Source organism: Ranitomeya variabilis, chromosome 5 (genome assembly GCF_051348905.1).
Source record: "Ranitomeya variabilis isolate aRanVar5 chromosome 5, aRanVar5.hap1, whole genome shotgun sequence".
NCBI classification, from domain to species: Eukaryota; Metazoa; Chordata; class Amphibia; order Anura; family Dendrobatidae; genus Ranitomeya; species Ranitomeya variabilis.
In genome coordinates, this window is record NC_135236.1 from 186,855,230 (window position 1) to 186,872,603 (window position 17,374).

At 44.0% G+C, this 17,374-nt stretch overlaps 1 protein-coding gene across 3 annotated transcripts in view; it reads right to left on the reverse strand.

The window, feature by feature from the left end:
• The window catches only part of EFL1 (elongation factor like GTPase 1), a 381,827-nt gene that overhangs the window by 253,231 nt on the left and 111,222 nt on the right, over window positions 1-17,374 (reverse strand). For all 3 annotated transcript variants that reach the window (XM_077263620.1, XM_077263621.1, XM_077263622.1), the window contains exon 14: window positions 4,169-4,347. In XM_077263620.1, the coding sequence (XP_077119735.1) occupies window positions 4,169-4,347 (179 nt within the window). The remainder of the gene's footprint in view (window positions 1-4,168; window positions 4,348-17,374) is intronic.

Below are 17,374 nucleotides of genomic sequence, written 5' to 3' on the forward strand. Positions count from 1 at the left end.
ATATATACCACTCCCTCTCACTCACAGGAACAATCACCTTCACTATATAGTGGGGCAGCTCCATATATGTGAACTAGGCATTGTAAAAGGTTTAGCCAGACAATAAAGGAGCATTAATACTGTTTCAAGGGGGTCCCTATATGCATGTATACACCCAAGAGATATATATAACATGTGTTGCATGTGTAGTTTATGTGCGGTTTTGTAAATGCTGTCTCCATTTTTTAAACTCATGTTTCATGGTAGTTTTTAACATTTAATAAAGTATACTTGATTTTGAAAGAAATAGGACGTTTTACTTCCGTTTTTTCTTGCTTTGGATTTATTGATCTTTTTGGAAGTGTCATTTATATAGGCCTACAGTTTTCTATATATGCAAATATGTCATTATTATATGTTCGACCAAATCCTTGGAGCATCGGGAATGGCAGCTCTATTATACAAAATCAACACTACCATTTGTATAGAGCTGCCTGGAAAAAAAATACAGTAAGCATTCAATCTTCTCCTTCTGTTACCCATATGGCAAGTCAGCAGCTACAAGTCGGCATTAATTATACAACAAAATGAAGGCCTCCTGTTCCAGTGAGCTGTCCTGCGGCCCTCTCATCATATGTGGAGGCCTGAAGAACGTCTGCCCTGTGGTCACCATCACTCTGCATGACGGTTTTGTCCAGAAGATGGATTCTGCCCAGTCGTACATTCATGGGAAATAAACAGATCAGCTCCTTGTGTTATCATGAGAGCATATGCTTGTTTGGAGAGCTCGTGGACTGGCATCGCCCCCTCTTATAGACAGCACAGATGACAATAAGAACAAACAATATTTTAAATGAAGCATTTCAGCTAAAAGCAAATGTCTGTCTTGCTACTTCTTTCAATAATCTGCCATGGAGACATCATTTAGAGAAAACGTTTTTTTTATAATATGGCCAAAGGGTAAGGTAAAGTATGGGATGTATAAACTAGTTCTAAAACTTTCAAAATGATTGCAGATATACAGTGGGTACGGAAAGTATTCAGACCCCTAAAAAAAATTTCACTCTGTTTCATTGCAGCCATTTGGTAAATTCAAAAAAGTTCATTTTTTCTCATTAATGTACACTCTGCACCCCATCTTGACTGAACAAAAAACAGAAATGTAGAAATGTTTGCAAATTTAATAAAAAAGAAAAACTGAAATATCACATGGTCATAAGTATTCAGACCCTTTGCTCAGTATTGAGTAGAAGCACACTTTTGAGCTAGTACAGCCATGAGTCTTCTTGGGAATGATGCAACAAGTTCTTCACACCTGGATTTGGGGATCCTCTGCCATTCTTCCTTGCAGATCCTCTCCAGTTCCGCCAGGTTGGATGAACGTTGGTGGACAGCCATGTTCAGGTCTCTACAGAGATGCTCAATTGGGTTTAGGTCAGGGCTCTGGCTGGGCCAGTCAAGAATGGTCACAGAGTTGGTCTGAAGCCACTCCTTTGCTATTTTAGCTGTGTGCTTACGGTCATTGTCTTGTTGGAAGGTGAACCTTCAGCCAAGTCTAAGGTCCAGAGCACTCTTGAAGAGGCTTTCATCAAGGATATCTCTGTATTTGGCCGCATTCATGTTTCCTTCAATGGCAGCCAGTCATCCTGTCCCTGCAGCTGAAAAACACCCCCATAGCATGATGCTGCCACCACGTTTCACTGTTGGGATTGTATTGGGCAGGTGATGAGCAGTGCCTGGTTTTCTCCACACATACCACATAGAATTATCACCAAAAACGTCTATGTTTGTGTTATCACACCAGAGAATCTTATTTCTCATAGTCTGGGAGTCCTTCATGTGTTTTTTTTTTTTAAGCAAACTCTATGCGGGCTTTCATATGTCTTGCACTGAGGAGAGGCTTTCATCTGGCCACTTTGCATAAATGCACAGCTGGTAGAGGGCTGCAGTGATAGTTGACTTTTTGGAACGTTCTCCCATCTCCCAACTGCATCTCTAGAGCTCAGCCACAGTGATCTTTTGGTTATTCTTTACCTCTCACACCAAGGCTCTTCTCCCACGATTGCTCAGTTTGGCTGGCTGGCCAGGTCTAGGAAGACTTCTGGTGATCCCAAACTTCTTCCATTTAAGGATTATGGAGGCCACTGTGCTCTTAGAAACCTTGAGCACTGCAGAAATTAATTTGTAATCTTGGCCAGATCTGTGCCTTGCCACAATTCTCATTTGGTCTGACATGCACTGTGAGCTGTGAGGTCTTATATAGACAGGTGTGTGCGCCTTTACAAATCAAGTTCTATCAGTTTAATTAAACACAGCTGGACTTCAATGAAGGAGTAGAACCATCTCAAGGAGGATCACAGGGAAATGGACAGCATGTGACTTATATATGAGTGTCTGAGCAAAGGGTCTGAATACTTATAACTATGTGATATTTCAGCTTGGTTTTTTTCTTTCATAAATTTGCAAACATTTCTAAATTTCTGTTGTTTTTCAGTCAAGATGGGGTGCAGAGTGAACATTAATGTGACAAAAATAAACTTTTTTGAATTTACCAAATGGCTGCAATGAAACAAAGAGTGAAAAATTTAAAGGGGTATGAATATTTTCCGTACCCACTGTATATATACACTTGTACAACACATGAGCAAAAGTAAGCACATACCTGAAAGTCTTATTCTCAATATGTAAAGGTATCATTTATCCACAGGACAGGTGATAACTTCAGGGTGGTAGGGTTCTGATTGCTGGGATCCTCCTCAATCCCAAGTATGGGGCTCTGAAATGCCTTGTTCGGATCAATAGATGGCTGCGTATGCACGCTACTTCTCTGTTAATCATCTATGGGACTACCAGAGGTAACGTTGTACTCCGCTATCTCTGGCAGTGGCACAGATAATGAATGGACCATTGGTGCACATACATAGCCAGAGTTCTGTCCCAACTGAGCTCTCAAGAGGCTCATTCCCACGATAGGTGCAGACCCTCAGCTCTTTAGATATGCCATAAATACATGAGAATAGTAAGTGTTTGCACCTTATTACAGCCAAGATCAGGAACAGGTAGTATGTGGTAGCCTGAAACCCACCTAGATCAGGGAACATTTTTCCTCCTCCTTCATGCATTTCACTGAAACCTTACTTGATTATAGGCGCTCACACAGGCTCTATGTAAAGCCAGTTTCAGAAAAACCCTGTCCCCCCAGCTGAAGTTTGTTAAAAATAAAAAATACTAAAAGAAAATCCCCAAAAACTGTGATTTATTCACTCTCCCCAGGTCCCGAGCAGAGTCTCTGCTGCTCATGTTGTCTGTTATTGTCCTCAGCAATAACATCACGTTGACAGCGCTGCAGCCAATCACCGAACTCAGTGGCTCTGACTGAGCTCACTGCACAAGTCGCTCAGAACCGCTGAGCTCAGTGATTGGCAGCAGTGCTGTCAACGTGACGTCAGTGCTGCAGACAATACCAGACAAGAGGATCACCAATGTAGAAAGCGCATTGGACCTGGGCAGGGTGAGTTAGCCCAGTTTATTTTGCACTAACACACTGAAACCTCAAAACTCCTTTAACTAAGATTGAGAAAAAGATTAAGAATTATCATATAATCAAGATTAACTATTAAAAAAAAAAAAAAGTTGTAATTCTCTAAGTCGCTCTTTATACATTACTGTACTGTACTGTATGAGCCATGGAATGAAGAACTAGGGTAAGGGATTCAGTGACCCGAGTGCTCCCTCACCCCTGCTATTGTGTGCACGTTAGGCATTTACCTCTCTACTCAGTCGCTGCTTTATTAGCCTATAGCTAGACCCTTATAGCCTAGCGTCCGGATTGTCTGATTAAGGGACGGGAACTATTAGCTACAGCTCCGTGCAGACTTGTCTTATCAGACAATCATGAGACGCAGACATATGGTAAAATATATTGTAGATGGCCCTATCTATAGCAATAAACCAAACACTGGAAGAGCACGTGTCCGAGATCATGCCGGAGCGGTGCTCCAGGGAGACTCAGTGGCCGGAATATGAGCTCCTCACCAATAAAGCTTCCTTTACTGCTATCGGCGTTCTGGTGGTTAGAAACATAATAGGAAAGAACATAAAGGCGAAGAATGCTCTTTACTTAAGAAGAAAAGTTCCCATTTAATGAAGCCATACTTGTAAAATGTTGGAGATCAAAAGAAAATGTTACCTTAGGCAGCGCTTCTACCGGATCATATTTCGGTCCCAGAACAAATATCCTTTGGCCTCTACGCACCACTCCGCTAAAGACTCGAGCAAATGCAATAAAAGAACTTTTGTTCTCGCCTTCTTCTTTGTCTGACTTTTGTACCATGTTCTCCCTTTCGCTGGACGTAGACAGTGTATCCCCTATATTTGGGAAAAAAAGCAGAAATCGATTCAGTTACAATAAAATTCAGGACAAAGCAGACACATTCACACCCATCTTCTGCCAGAAAAGCTCCCAAAAAATATATTCAAGGGTCGGCATTCACCCGACGGTGATGTGCTCTGCCTCACTTGGACTTTTATGTTGGTATACCTGACGTTTTCTGTACAAACATTGTTTTACACATAGGCATAAAAAACACATGGCAAATTGTTTTTATTGTTATTCATCGGTAAATCCCCCGGGAGTATACGGAGATGGCAGTGCGGATACAAAATAAACGGCAGCCAAACCAACCAATGCCCCGGTAAGTTTAGAGGTAGCCCGACTGTCAATGTCAGCTGGGAACACACAGATGGAGATGGACAGATTTTTCACTGGCTCTAATTTGTGTTAAGTATTACACCCCACAAAAAACCTGCTTTGTTTATTTGGAATTTAGTTGCCTACACAAGTGCTCATTTTTTACATTTGCTGGCTTATGCACATTATCTCTTGACTGAGCATGCTCAAACACTGACTTTTTTCACACCATAGAAATTTCTACTGAGCGTGCTCAAACTCAGATGTCTCGCTCTTCCTCAGGATCCATGTGGCGATCATTAATGCACTGTTCGGCTATATTCACAGGTTGCGTTTTTGCTACATTTTCTATGCAAATTAAGCGCTGCTGTCTACAGTACCAGCAAAAGCTGTCAGATTACAGAAATCTCAAGCACATGCCTTGACTTAATTGGAAAACTGCTACTTTTTTAAATCTGCATCATGTCAATTCTTCCAGTATTTTTTCAACCATAGAAAGCAATGATTAAGGCTACTTTCACACTAGCGTTAACTGCATTACGTCGCAAATCGTCTTTTTTCAGAAAAAACGCATCCTGCAAAAGTGTTTGCAGGATGCGTTTTTTCCCCATAGACTTGTATTGGCGACGTATTGCGACGGATTGGCATACGTCGTGTCCGTCGTACGACGTATGCGTCGAAATTTGGCGACACGTCGTCGGCAAAAAACGTTGATTGTAACGTTTTTTGTCTCCACCTAAAAAACGTGTCGCGACGCATCCTGCGGCATGCGTCGTTGGCTACAATGAAAGCCTATGAGCGACGGATGCGTCGGGACACGTCGTACGACGCAATGCAGCGCTGCAATACGTTTTTTTACACTGAGCATGCTCAGAAGCTGGATTTTGTTGCCAATTGGCCAGACACCCCCAAATCTATATAAACCTGGCCTGGGCCTTCAACCCCACATATGCCAGCAAGACCCAGAGAGGAGAAGACTGCCAGCAAGACCCCAGCCAGCCACAAGACCCCAGCTGGCCACAAGACCCCAGCCGGCCACAAGACTCCAGCCGGCCACAAGACTCCAGCCGGCCACAAGACTCCAGCCGGCCACAAGACCCCAGCCGGCCACAAGACCCCAGCCTGCCACAAGACCCCAGCCTGCCACAGGAGCCAGCCACAGGAGCCAGCCACAGGAGCCAGCCACAAGACTCCAGCAAGCCTGCCACAAGACTCCAGCCACCATAGAGCCAGTGTGAGTATTGCAATTTTTGTGTGTGTGCGCATGCGTTTTCTGATTGGGTCCACCTTTCTGCCTTTGTTGTACATATGTGTATTTGCATAAAGCTTATGTGCGTGTGTGTGTGTGTGTGTGTGTGTGTGTGTGTGTGTGTGTGTGTGTGTGTGTGTGTGTGTGTGTATTTTCGTACGGCTGTGTGCTTTTGTAAGTATGTCTTCATGTGCCTGCACCTTATTATGCCTTCGCCAATCTTATGCCTGTTCATGTGGGAGGGTATGTGTCCACGTTCAGGATTGCATCAGGATTTGGTCAGGATTTTTCATTAGTATTTGTGTGGGTGATAAATGCAGAAGTGGTGCATATGTTTCTATTATACTTTTCCTCTAATTGTTACACTCCTGGTTTTGGATTACAAATACTGATGGAAAATCCTGACCAAATCCTGATGCAATCCTGAATGTGGACACATACCAGGCATGTTTGTGCGCATCATGTTGATTGCATGTGCATTTGTCCATGCCTAATTGGTTAATTGCCTTTTTCTGATGTATTTACTAAGTATAGTGGTCTGTGCAGCATGTGGTTTAAATGTGTGTTTTTTTTTGTTTGTTTTTTTTTTTTAAATCTGATGTATTTTTGCAAAGTGTAGTCTGCAGCTTGTGGTTTGAATGTGTGAGTGTTTTTTGTTTTTTTTTCTATTTAAAAGTGTTGATTTTCTGTTGAAACCATTCGCAGTTGATGTACCGTACTTGTATTTAAAATAAAGAGCATTTCAGCTCCCAATTGTGATGTGAAGAAAAAAAAAAAAAAAAAAAAAAAGGATAATAAAATGTTTGTTCAAAAAAAATGTCCGTAGTATCATTTCAGAAAGGTAAATTTAAAACTGGTGTATGTACCAAAGGTTACACATGCAATAAAGAGTTGGTTGACATCTCATTTTTTAATAAAGGTTATACTTTAAAGGTTTTTTGGGGGAGGTGATTTTTGAAAATAAAATGTGGTAAATATATTTTTACATGGTGGGTTCACATTTAAAAATATTTTTTTGGGGACATGGAAATGAATGGTATAACGTGCACCTGTTTTTGGGTTTTGCTGTTCACCTTTAATTAACATTTCTCACATCAATTCAGCAGGGTGTTTATCTTAAACATTACCTAGTTCAGGGGGTGGTCTAACTATAAATCCATTATACTTATTACAGATACACCAGGACCACAGCCGCAGCAAGCCGCCGCCGCCTCTAGTCCCAACCAGGACCACAGCCACCAATCTTTTAAAGTAAGTTTTGAAGACCCCAAATCTGCTACTTCAATGTGTAGAGCAGATTGCAAGTGTCTTTTAACTTACAGATACACCAGGACCACAGCTGCCGGCTTGCTACAGCAACAATGTCCTCTTCTGACAGCCCTCCTCCACAGCAATAGCGTGTATCGGTAAGTTAACACAAAAAATGTTTGTTTGTTTTTTTTGTTTGTTTTTTTAATTAACATTTTTGTTGATCACTACATGCATAAATTATGTTTAAACAGGAAGCTGAATCAGATGAGGAGCTGTCAGAAGGGGGCGAGACGGGTGGAGAGATGCAAGTGGAGGAGGAACCAATGGTAAGTAGTGGTGAAACAGTTGCTTCACACATCACACTGCACCATACACAAAACAGATTTTCATACATAACTAAACACCGAAAACATGCCTACATTACAGAGAATTTGTTTCCTTTTTATTTCAGTCTCCTGCTGTTGAACAGTCAGCAAACCGTGAAGGTTCTCCCAGCCGCTCCCAGAGTCGGCAGAATCGTCGCCGCGGTCGGCCATCAGTGAGTTTTTTTTTTTGGAGGGGGATTCTATTGGTACTTTAGTGTTTCAGTGTACTAATTTGTTTGTTTTTCTATTTCTTTTTTTTGCACAGGCTTCACAGCGTGCTCCCGCAGAGGAGTTTGATGATGACATAGACATCGACAGTCTCATCGAGGAGGTTCGCGAGCGGGAGCCGCTGTGGAACATGGCTGACCGCAGGCATGCCGATACCGGTGTCACCCGTCGGCTCTGGGACGAAGTGTGTCATAACATCTTTCCAAGGTGGGAGGACCTTCATCCACAGCAGCAGAGCAAACTATGTAAGTATTCACTTTCCAGTGATGTTTTGAGCTGACTGTAATGTATTGCATTTACCAATTTTTTTTTTTTCTTTTTATTCTTGTCTTCACAGGTGGAAAGGTTAGGAAGCGGTGGCGGTCACTGAGGGATCGCTTTCAGAGGGAATTTAATGCGGAGATGCAGGCCCCGAGTGGCTCAGCAGGAAGGAAGAGGAGCAAATATAAACACGGCCCTGCCCTCTCCTTCCTGAGGCGAACAATGCTGAGCAGAGTGTAAGTATTCTACAGCCCACTAATAACCATGTTAACCTGTCTACTTAGTTTGGTTTCAGTCAGGGCTTTTTCATATCAATATATGAATTTCTTTTGTTTTTTTCTTTCACAGCACCTTCTCCAGCCACCGGGCGCCTGCATCTTCCTCTGCGCCCTCTGGAGCGATCCCTCCTGAGTCCGCCACTGAGGGCCACGTCGGTAGGCCCCACACCACTGACCCCTCCTCTGACCCCTCTGTCCCCTCCACCTCATCTGCCCCAAGCAGTGGAGCATTATTGCAGCCTTCATTGCTCGCATCTGATGCTGAACAGATAGCGTTCCCTTTACCCCACCCCTCTGATCCTGCCACCTCTAGACCACCATTAGGTTCGTGGCGGCAGCAACAGAGGGGTCAGGAAAGGAGCTATGCTCCTGAGTTCTTACATCTGAATGCACCCTTCCAAAGCTCTTACAAGATTTTGGGAGCGCAAGTGACTGCTGGTTTCAACATGGTGCAATCCCGCATCAGTGAAACAAGCCATGAAACCAGCAGTCGCTTGGATAGGCTGCATTCAGATGTAAGTCAGTCTCCGGCCAATCTTTTTTTTCAATCCATGCTCAGGAGCATGGAAAAGCTGTCTTTTGAGCAACAGATGCGGGTAATGAATACCTGCCATAATGCTCTACTTCATGCCGTTAATGACCCCCAATCTACCCACACATCCACTACAATTCCACCCCAGGCCCCATTTCCACACCATGCCCCACCCCAGGCCCCATTTCCACACCATGCCCCACCCCAGGCCCCATTTCCACACCATACCCCACATTACCAAACCCAGCCCCAATACCCACACCAGCCCCAATACCAAACCCAGCCCCAATCCCCACACCAGCCCCATTACCAAACCCAGCCCCAATCCCCACACCAGCCCCATTACCAAACCCAGCCCCAAACCCCACGCCAGCCCCAAACCCCACGCCAGCCCCATTACCCAACCCAGTCCCAATACCCAACCCAGTCCCCATACCCAACCCAGTCCCCATACCCAACCCAGTCCCCATACCCAACCCAGTCCCCATACCCATCCCGGCCCCCAAACCAAATTCCTTCCCCAATGTTTTCTTCCTTGCCCAGCTTATCTTCCCCAGTAAGTATTCCCCCTACCTCAACACCACCCCCCTCTGGTCAGCCTCCTGGTTTTACCCCCCCTTCCACTGCACCCCAAACAAGTAGGGTTTCCCCACCTATCGACGTGGTCCAACCTTCCTGCCCCTCCTCCCCTCGTATCTCCACCCCACACTTTGAAGATTTGTAATGTTATGTAAATGTTATTAAAAAAAAATTGCAAAGTTTTAGAAAAAAAAATTTGAAAATAAAAAATATCTACTTTTTTTGCAAACAAAATAAAATAAAAAAAAAAAAGTTAAAATAAAATTCTGATTTAAATTCTAGTCTTTGTGTGTGTGTGGATTTATTAAGGTAATATGGCAACTAATAAAAAAGGTAAAATAAAAATAAACACCAGACATGTGAAAGGTATAACATATTGGTTTTACTAGCAAGAAAACCACGCTTTTGGGCCTTTTTTTTTTTTTTTTTTTTTTTTTTTTAAGGAGAAACACATTTTTTACATAAACAAAACACATGGAAAACAGGTTACACAATCATGTCTTGCCATGGGATCCGCCCGACAGGTGACACAAAATAATCCGCAAACTGGTCCCTCATCCTTGTAACAGAACCTGTGGAGCGAACCAAGCTGCTGCGGTAGTCCCACAAGGTTATCTCCAACTCTTCGTCATCCAAGGAAACGGGCTCCTTTGAAAGGACAAAGTTGTGGAGCACCACACAGGCTTTAACAACCTCGTCTATAGTTGTGGTTTTCAGTTTGATTGCCGTCAGCAGAGCTCGCCACTTCGCCGTCAATATGCCAAAAGAACACTCCACTACTCTTCGTGCTCTATTAAGCCGGTAATTAAAGACCCGCTTGGTATGGGTTAAGTTCCGGCTACTGTACGGTTTCAGAAGGTGCGGCGACAGTTGAAAGGCTTCATCACCTACACAAACATATTCCATGGCTGGATCACTTGTTCCTGGCAGTGGTCTGGCTGACGGGAAATCGTAGGTCTCTCTATAAAGGCAACGACCCATTGGAGAGTTTTTAAAAACTTGCGAATCGTTGGACCGTCCATACGCTCCTATGTCCACGGCAAGGAACTTGCAGTTGGCGTCTGCAATAGCCATAAGGACGATGGAGAAATACTTCTTGTAATTATAGTACTCCGATTCTGTTCCTGCCGGTTTCGCAATCCTTATGTGTTTCCCGTCAACTGCACCCACACAATTTGGGAAATTGCAAATTTGCTGAAACTGTTCTGCACTTCTCAACCAGATTTCCATGGATGGTTGGGGGATGTACTCTGGCTGTAAAGTGGTCCAAATAGCCCGACATGTCTCCTTCACTATTCCTGAAATAGTGGAAATGCCCAGCCGGAATTGGTAATGGAGCGAAGTCATCGATTCACCAGTAGCTAGGAAACTTTAAAAAAAAAAAAAAAAAAATGTTAGAAAAAAATTGCACAGACCAAAAAGTTTCAATAAAAGGCACTGAAATTTTTTTTTTAGGACGGGACACACAATAAAACCTGCATGAAACCGGTGTAAAAAAGCAGTGGAATGGCCGCAAACAAAACAAAAATTACATGCTGCAGAAAATAGTGCGCAATATGTCAGCGCAGTATTGTCTGCAGCATGTAATATAACATTAAAAATGACCAATGACCGAAAAAAAGCAGTTGCATGTCAACAAACAAAAAAAAAAAAACTGCAGAAAATGCAACGCAATATTTCAGCGCAGTATTTTCTGCAGTCTGTTATAGGACATTCAATATGAGCAATGACTAGTGTTGAGCGATACCGTCCGATACTTGAAAGTATCGGTATCGGAAAGTATCGGCCAATACCGGCAAAGTATCGGATCCAATCCGATACCGATACCCGATACCAATACAAGTCAATGGGACTCAAGTATCGGACGGTATTCCTGATGGTTCCCAGGGTCTGAAGGAGAGGAAACTCTCCTTCAGGCCCTGGGATCCATATAAATGTGTAAAAGAAAGAATTAAAATAAAAAATATCGCTATACTCACCTCTCCGACGCAGCCTGGACCTCAGCGAGGGAACCGGCAGCGTTGTTTGTTTAAAATTCGCGCTTTTACTTGGTTACGTGAAGTCCCGGCTTGTGATTGGTCAGGGCGGCCATGTTGCCGGGACGCGGACCAATCACAGCAAGCCGTGACGAAATTAAAATTTTAAAATGGGCGCGTGTCCAGCCTCCCGGCTTGTGATTGGTTGATCGCGGCGCAACCAATCACAAGCCGGGACGTCACGGGAGGCTGGACACGCGCCCATTTTAAAAAGCGCGCGTGTCCAGCCTCCAGTGACGTCCCGGCTTATGATTGGTCACGGCGCCATGTTGCCGGGACGCGGACCAATCACAGCAAGCCGTGACGAAATTAAAATTTTAAAATGGGCGCGTGTCCAGCCTCCCGGCTTGTGATTGGTTGATCGCGGCGCAACCAATCACAAGCCGGGACGTCACGGGAGGCTGGACACGCGCCCATTTTAAAATGCGCGCGTGTCCAGCCTCCCGTGACGTCACGGCTTGTGATTGGTTGCGTCTCCCATGTGACTGCGACGCAACCAATCACAAAGCCGGGACGTAATTTTAAAATCCTTAAGGACCTGAAATTACGTCATGGCTTGCTGTGATTGGTTGCGTCGCCCATGTGACTGCGACGCAACCAATCACAACGCCGGAACGTAATTTTAAAATCCTGAAGGACCTGAAATTACGTCACGGCTTGCTGTGATTGGTTGCGTCCCGGTCACATGGGCGGCACGCAACCAATCACAAGCCGGGACTCACGTAAAGGAAAGAAAAGCGCGAATTTTTAACAAAGAACGCTGCCGCTTCCCTCGGTAAGGTGCAGGCTGCGTCGGAGAGGTGAGTATAGCAATATTTTTTATTTTAATTCTCTCTTTTACACATTTTTACATTAATGTTGTTTCGATACCGATACCCGATATCACAAAAATATCGGATCTCGGTATCGGAATTCCGATACAGCAAGTATCGGCCGATACCCGATACTTGCAGTATCGGAATGCTCAACACTAGCAATGACATTAAAAAAAAAGCAGTGGAATGGCCGCAAACAAAACAAAAATTGCATGCTGCAGAACATAGTGCGCAATATGTCAGCGCAGTATTTTCTGTAGCATGTAATATAACATTCAATATGAGAAATGAAATGAAAAAAAGAGGCTTACCGCAGGGTCACCATCAGCCGCTCCGCCGGTGTGATGGCAAGCCTTATTCTTGTGTCCTGCCTTCGGATGACATCCTCCAGTTTTTGAAGCAAAAAGTCAAAATGTTCCATCCTCATCCGCACGTAATTGTTGAATTTGTGTGGATTGTGCCGCAACTCCAGGTACAGAGTGGACTGGACACACCGGGTCATCCGTAGTTCATTATTCGGATGTATCCAGAGTCGTCTCCGTCTCCGTTCCTGCAGAAGCATCCTCCGTCTTTCCACTGCCGCCTCCTTCTCCCGCACTATGATATCCAGGCGATTCGTCTCAAAGATAACGTCGGTAACCAAACTCGCAATCCTCCCAAGAACACCTTCCATCGCTGCCACAAAACTAAAACCCTCAAAGATGGGCTGTAAAAACAGTAACTATATAGTTTTCCATATTTTCCAGTAGCCAATCAAATTTGGGAGCCTCCCATTTTAAAAACGGATCCGTCGTAAAAAAAACGGATGCAACGGATGGTAAAAACGGATGCAACGGATGCAACGCATCCAGTATTTTGACGGAAACGTTTTGCGGATTTGCGACGGATCCGTCGAAATGCTGTATGCGTTGCATACGTTTTTCACTTTTTTGACGCATCCGTTTTTTTTGCAAAAAAGACGATTTGCGACGGTTTGCAGTTAACGCTAGTGTGAAAGTAGCCTAAGTGTAAATACAAAGCTATCAGTTTTTGCATCATTTTTTGTTAAAAATAAAAAAAAAATGAAGGTACAGAAAGATGTGATACCCATTCATTTTTATGACTTTCCCAAGCTTAAACCATAATGTCTTGATATCCTCACATGAGCCTGGCAGCTAGGATTAGTCCTGTTTAACCCCTTTACAACCACCGATACGCCTTTTAACGGCAGCAGTTAAGGGTACCGTATATACTCGAGTATAAGCCGAGATTTTCAGCCCAAATTTTTGGGCTGAAAGTGCCCCTCTCGGCTTATACTCGAGTCACGGTCGGCGGGTGAGGGGGAAGAGGGCGCTGAAGCATACTTACATGCTTCCGGGGCTCCTGGCGCTCCCCCTGCCCGTCCCACGGTCTCCGGGTGCCGCAGCTCTTCCTCTGTCAGCTCTTCCTGTCAGCGGTCACGTGGGACCGCTCATTAGAGAAATGAATAGGCGGCTCCGCCCCTATGGGAGTGGATCCCATAGGGGCGGAGCCGCCTATTCATTTCTCTAATCAGCGGTAACGGTGACCGCTGACAGAGGAAGAGGCTGTGGCACCGAAGACCAGCTGTCCGGGGGAAGGAGCGGGACGCCGGGAGCAGGTAAGTATGTCATATTCACCTGTCCGCGTTCCACACACCGGGCGCCGCTCCATCTTCCCGGCGTCTCTCCGCACCAGGTCAGAGGGTGCGATGACGCATATAGTGTGCGCGCCGCCCTCTGCCTGATCAGTCAGTGCAGACAGACGTCGGGACGGGACGCTGAGGAGCTGCAAGCAAGAGAGGTGAGTATGTGTTTTATTATTTTTATTGCAGCAGCAGCAGCAGAACAGCTTTCTATGGCACATCTATGGGGCAATAATGAACGGTGCAGAGCACTATATGGCACATCTATGGGGCAATAATGAACGGTGCAGAGCACTATATGGCACATCTATGGGGCAATAATGAACGGTGCAGAGCACTATGGCACAGCTATGGGGCAATAATGAACGGTGCAGAGCACTATATGGCACAGCTATGGGGCAATAATGAACGGTGCAGAGCACTATATGGCACAGCTATGGGGCAATAATAAACGGTGCAGAGCACTATATGGCACAGCTATGGGGCAATAATGAACGGTGCAGAGCACTATATGGCACAGCTATGGGGCAATAATGAACGGTGCAGAGCACTATATGGCACAGCTATGGGGCAATAATAAACGGTGCAGAGCACTATATGGCACAGCTATGGGGTCATAATGAACGGTATGGAGCATCTATTTTTATTTTTGAAATTCACCGGTAGCTGCTGCATTTTCCACCCTAGGCTAATACTCGAGTCAATAAGTTTTCCCAGTTTTTTGTGGCAAAATTAGGGGGGTCGGCTTATACTCGGGTCAGCTTATACTCGAGTATATACGGTACTTATTCCTCAGCGCCGCTTTTTAACGGCACTGAGAAATAAGGGTATAGCACTTCCCCAGCGTCGGAAAATCTCCAGGGTCTCCGCTATCCCTGGAGAACATGATCTGGGTCGGTTTTTACCGTCCCGAGTGTTGCGATCGCCGTTATTCACCGAATGGTGTCACTTTGGGGGGACAGTATGACAGAAAATACCCCAAAGTCACTTCAAATGTGAGGTGGTACCTAAAACAAATGGTTTTGTAAATTTAGTTGGAAAAATGAGAAATCGCTGGTCAACTTTTCACCCTTATAACTTCCTATAAAAAAAATGTTTCCAAAATTGTGCTGATCTAAAGTAGACATGTGCGAAATGTTATTTATTAACTATTTTGTGCGATGACACTGATTTAAGGACACAAAATTAAAAGTTTGAAAATTGCAAAATGTTCTAAATTTTTGCCAAATTTCCGTTTTTTTCAGAAATTTTACCACAAACATGTACAATGTGTCACAAAAAAAACTCTCTCAGAATCAGTGGGATCTGTTGAAGCGTTCCAGAGATATACTGTAAGCTCAAAGTGACAGTGGTCTGAATTGTAAAAATGGGCTTGGTCATTAAGTACAAAATTGGTTCGGTCAGTAAGGGTTAACTAAATTACAGTAGTGATGTGTGTTAAGGTAAACCATGCCAGTCCAATTCAATGCCCTACCAATGTGGGAAAGTAAACAATGCCTGACCAATTCAATGCCCTACCAATGTGGGAAAGTAAACAATGCCTGGCCATTTCAATGCCTTACCAATGTGGGAAAGTAAACAATGCCCAGATCAATTCAATGCCTTACCAATGTGGGAAAGTAAATAATGCCCAGACCAATTCAATACCCTATCAATGTGGGAAAGTAAACAATGCCCGACTAATTCAATGCCCTACCAATGTGGGATACTAAACAATGCCAGATCAATTCAATGCCCTACCAATGTATGAAAAGTAAATAATGCCCAGATCAATTCAATGCACTACCAATGTGGGAAAGTAAACAATGCCCGACTAATTCAATGCCCTACCAATGTGGGATACTAAACAATGCCAGATCAATTCAATGCCCTACCAATGTATGAAAAGTAAATAATGCCCAGATCAATTCAATGCACTACCAATGTGGGAAAGTAAACAATGCCCAGACCAATTTAATGCCCTATCAATGTGGGCAGGCAAACAATGCCCAGACCAATTTAATGCCCTATCAATGTGGGCAGGCAAACAATGCCCAGACCAATTTAATGCCCTACCAATGTGGGAAAGTAAGCAATGCCCTAATATATCAAAGTACTCAATGCAATGACTAGCTGCAGGGTAAGTCAAAGGAAGAACAAAACATTATCCCAACAGAGATGATGATGTGACTCTACCATTGCTGTAATTTAAGACGGCCACATAATTTACAGTTGTAGACAAAATGCTCTACAGCTCGAATTCTCACCAGATCAGTGCTTGTGACCATCCACCTATGGGGGCTCTGATTCTACAGCTCTCACCATGCCCTGAATAAGACAGTCATTCTCTCCATGTTCTGGGAGAACTGGGTACAAGAATACTTTGAAGCTGTCATCTCCAGCATAACGAGAACCAAACGTATTTACTGTCCACCATTTAAAACTAATTAACCTATGTGATAGCCTTGAAGGGAATCTTCCACACCCAAAATTCTAATTGAATTATCTATACATTGGTATAGGGGACTTAGCCACTATAAAAATCATATTGTGATTTTGATCATACTGTCAATTTTACTAACGTCGTTTTATATAAAAACCTTTTTCTAACGTAAATAAATGATTATGATGATTGACAGTGCTCGCTTTGGAGTGATGCCTGATCTAAATCCGCAGCCCTGCAAGCACTGACACTGCAGGAGCCGAGAGCACACGTAGTGTCAATGTGTGCAGGTGCGGTCTCATCCTTCTCCTGTGTGCAGCAGCTGCTTGCTGCACAAATGATCACAAAACAGCGGCCAGAGAATGCTAACAGGAGGAGATGAGAATGCGCACAGTGTCTGTATGTGCATGTTCTCATCTCCCTCTCCCCTGTGAGTATTGGCTGCCAGCTGCTGTGATACTGTGTGCAGCAAGCGGCCGCTGCACACAGGAGCGGGATGAGAACACATCACACACTGTGGCTGCTTTCGGCTACAGCAGTGTCAGTGCATGCAGAGCTGGGGATTTAGCTCGTCACTCCAAAGGGGCACTGCCAATCATCATAAGGGGAAGAGCAAAGGATATTAACTTGAGAGGGTAACAAGTAAGATATTTATAGGGGCCAAGTCTTCTACATGAATGTCTAAAGTGTTCAGTTTGAGTTTTATGGGCGACAGTCTCTAACTTACCACTATTTCTGAATAACTCGGAAAAGCATTTATTATAGGACATGACAATTGAACTGTATATGCAAAGAGCAGGATCCAATGAATTAACAATTTTGAATGAAAGTGAGAAAAACCTCAAACGCATAAATGCGGCATCTATAGAACTAATCCAGTGTACACCGATGGCTGCACAGGAAATGGAATAAAATCTTCATGCTGTCAGTAACTTTTTTATTGAGCTGTTGTATTTAGGACTCAGCGGTCCTTCGATCAGTAAAGCAGCTAAGATTGACAGGCGGATGTAAAGAAGTTGGTAGGAGCAGGCCATAAATAAGCTGATC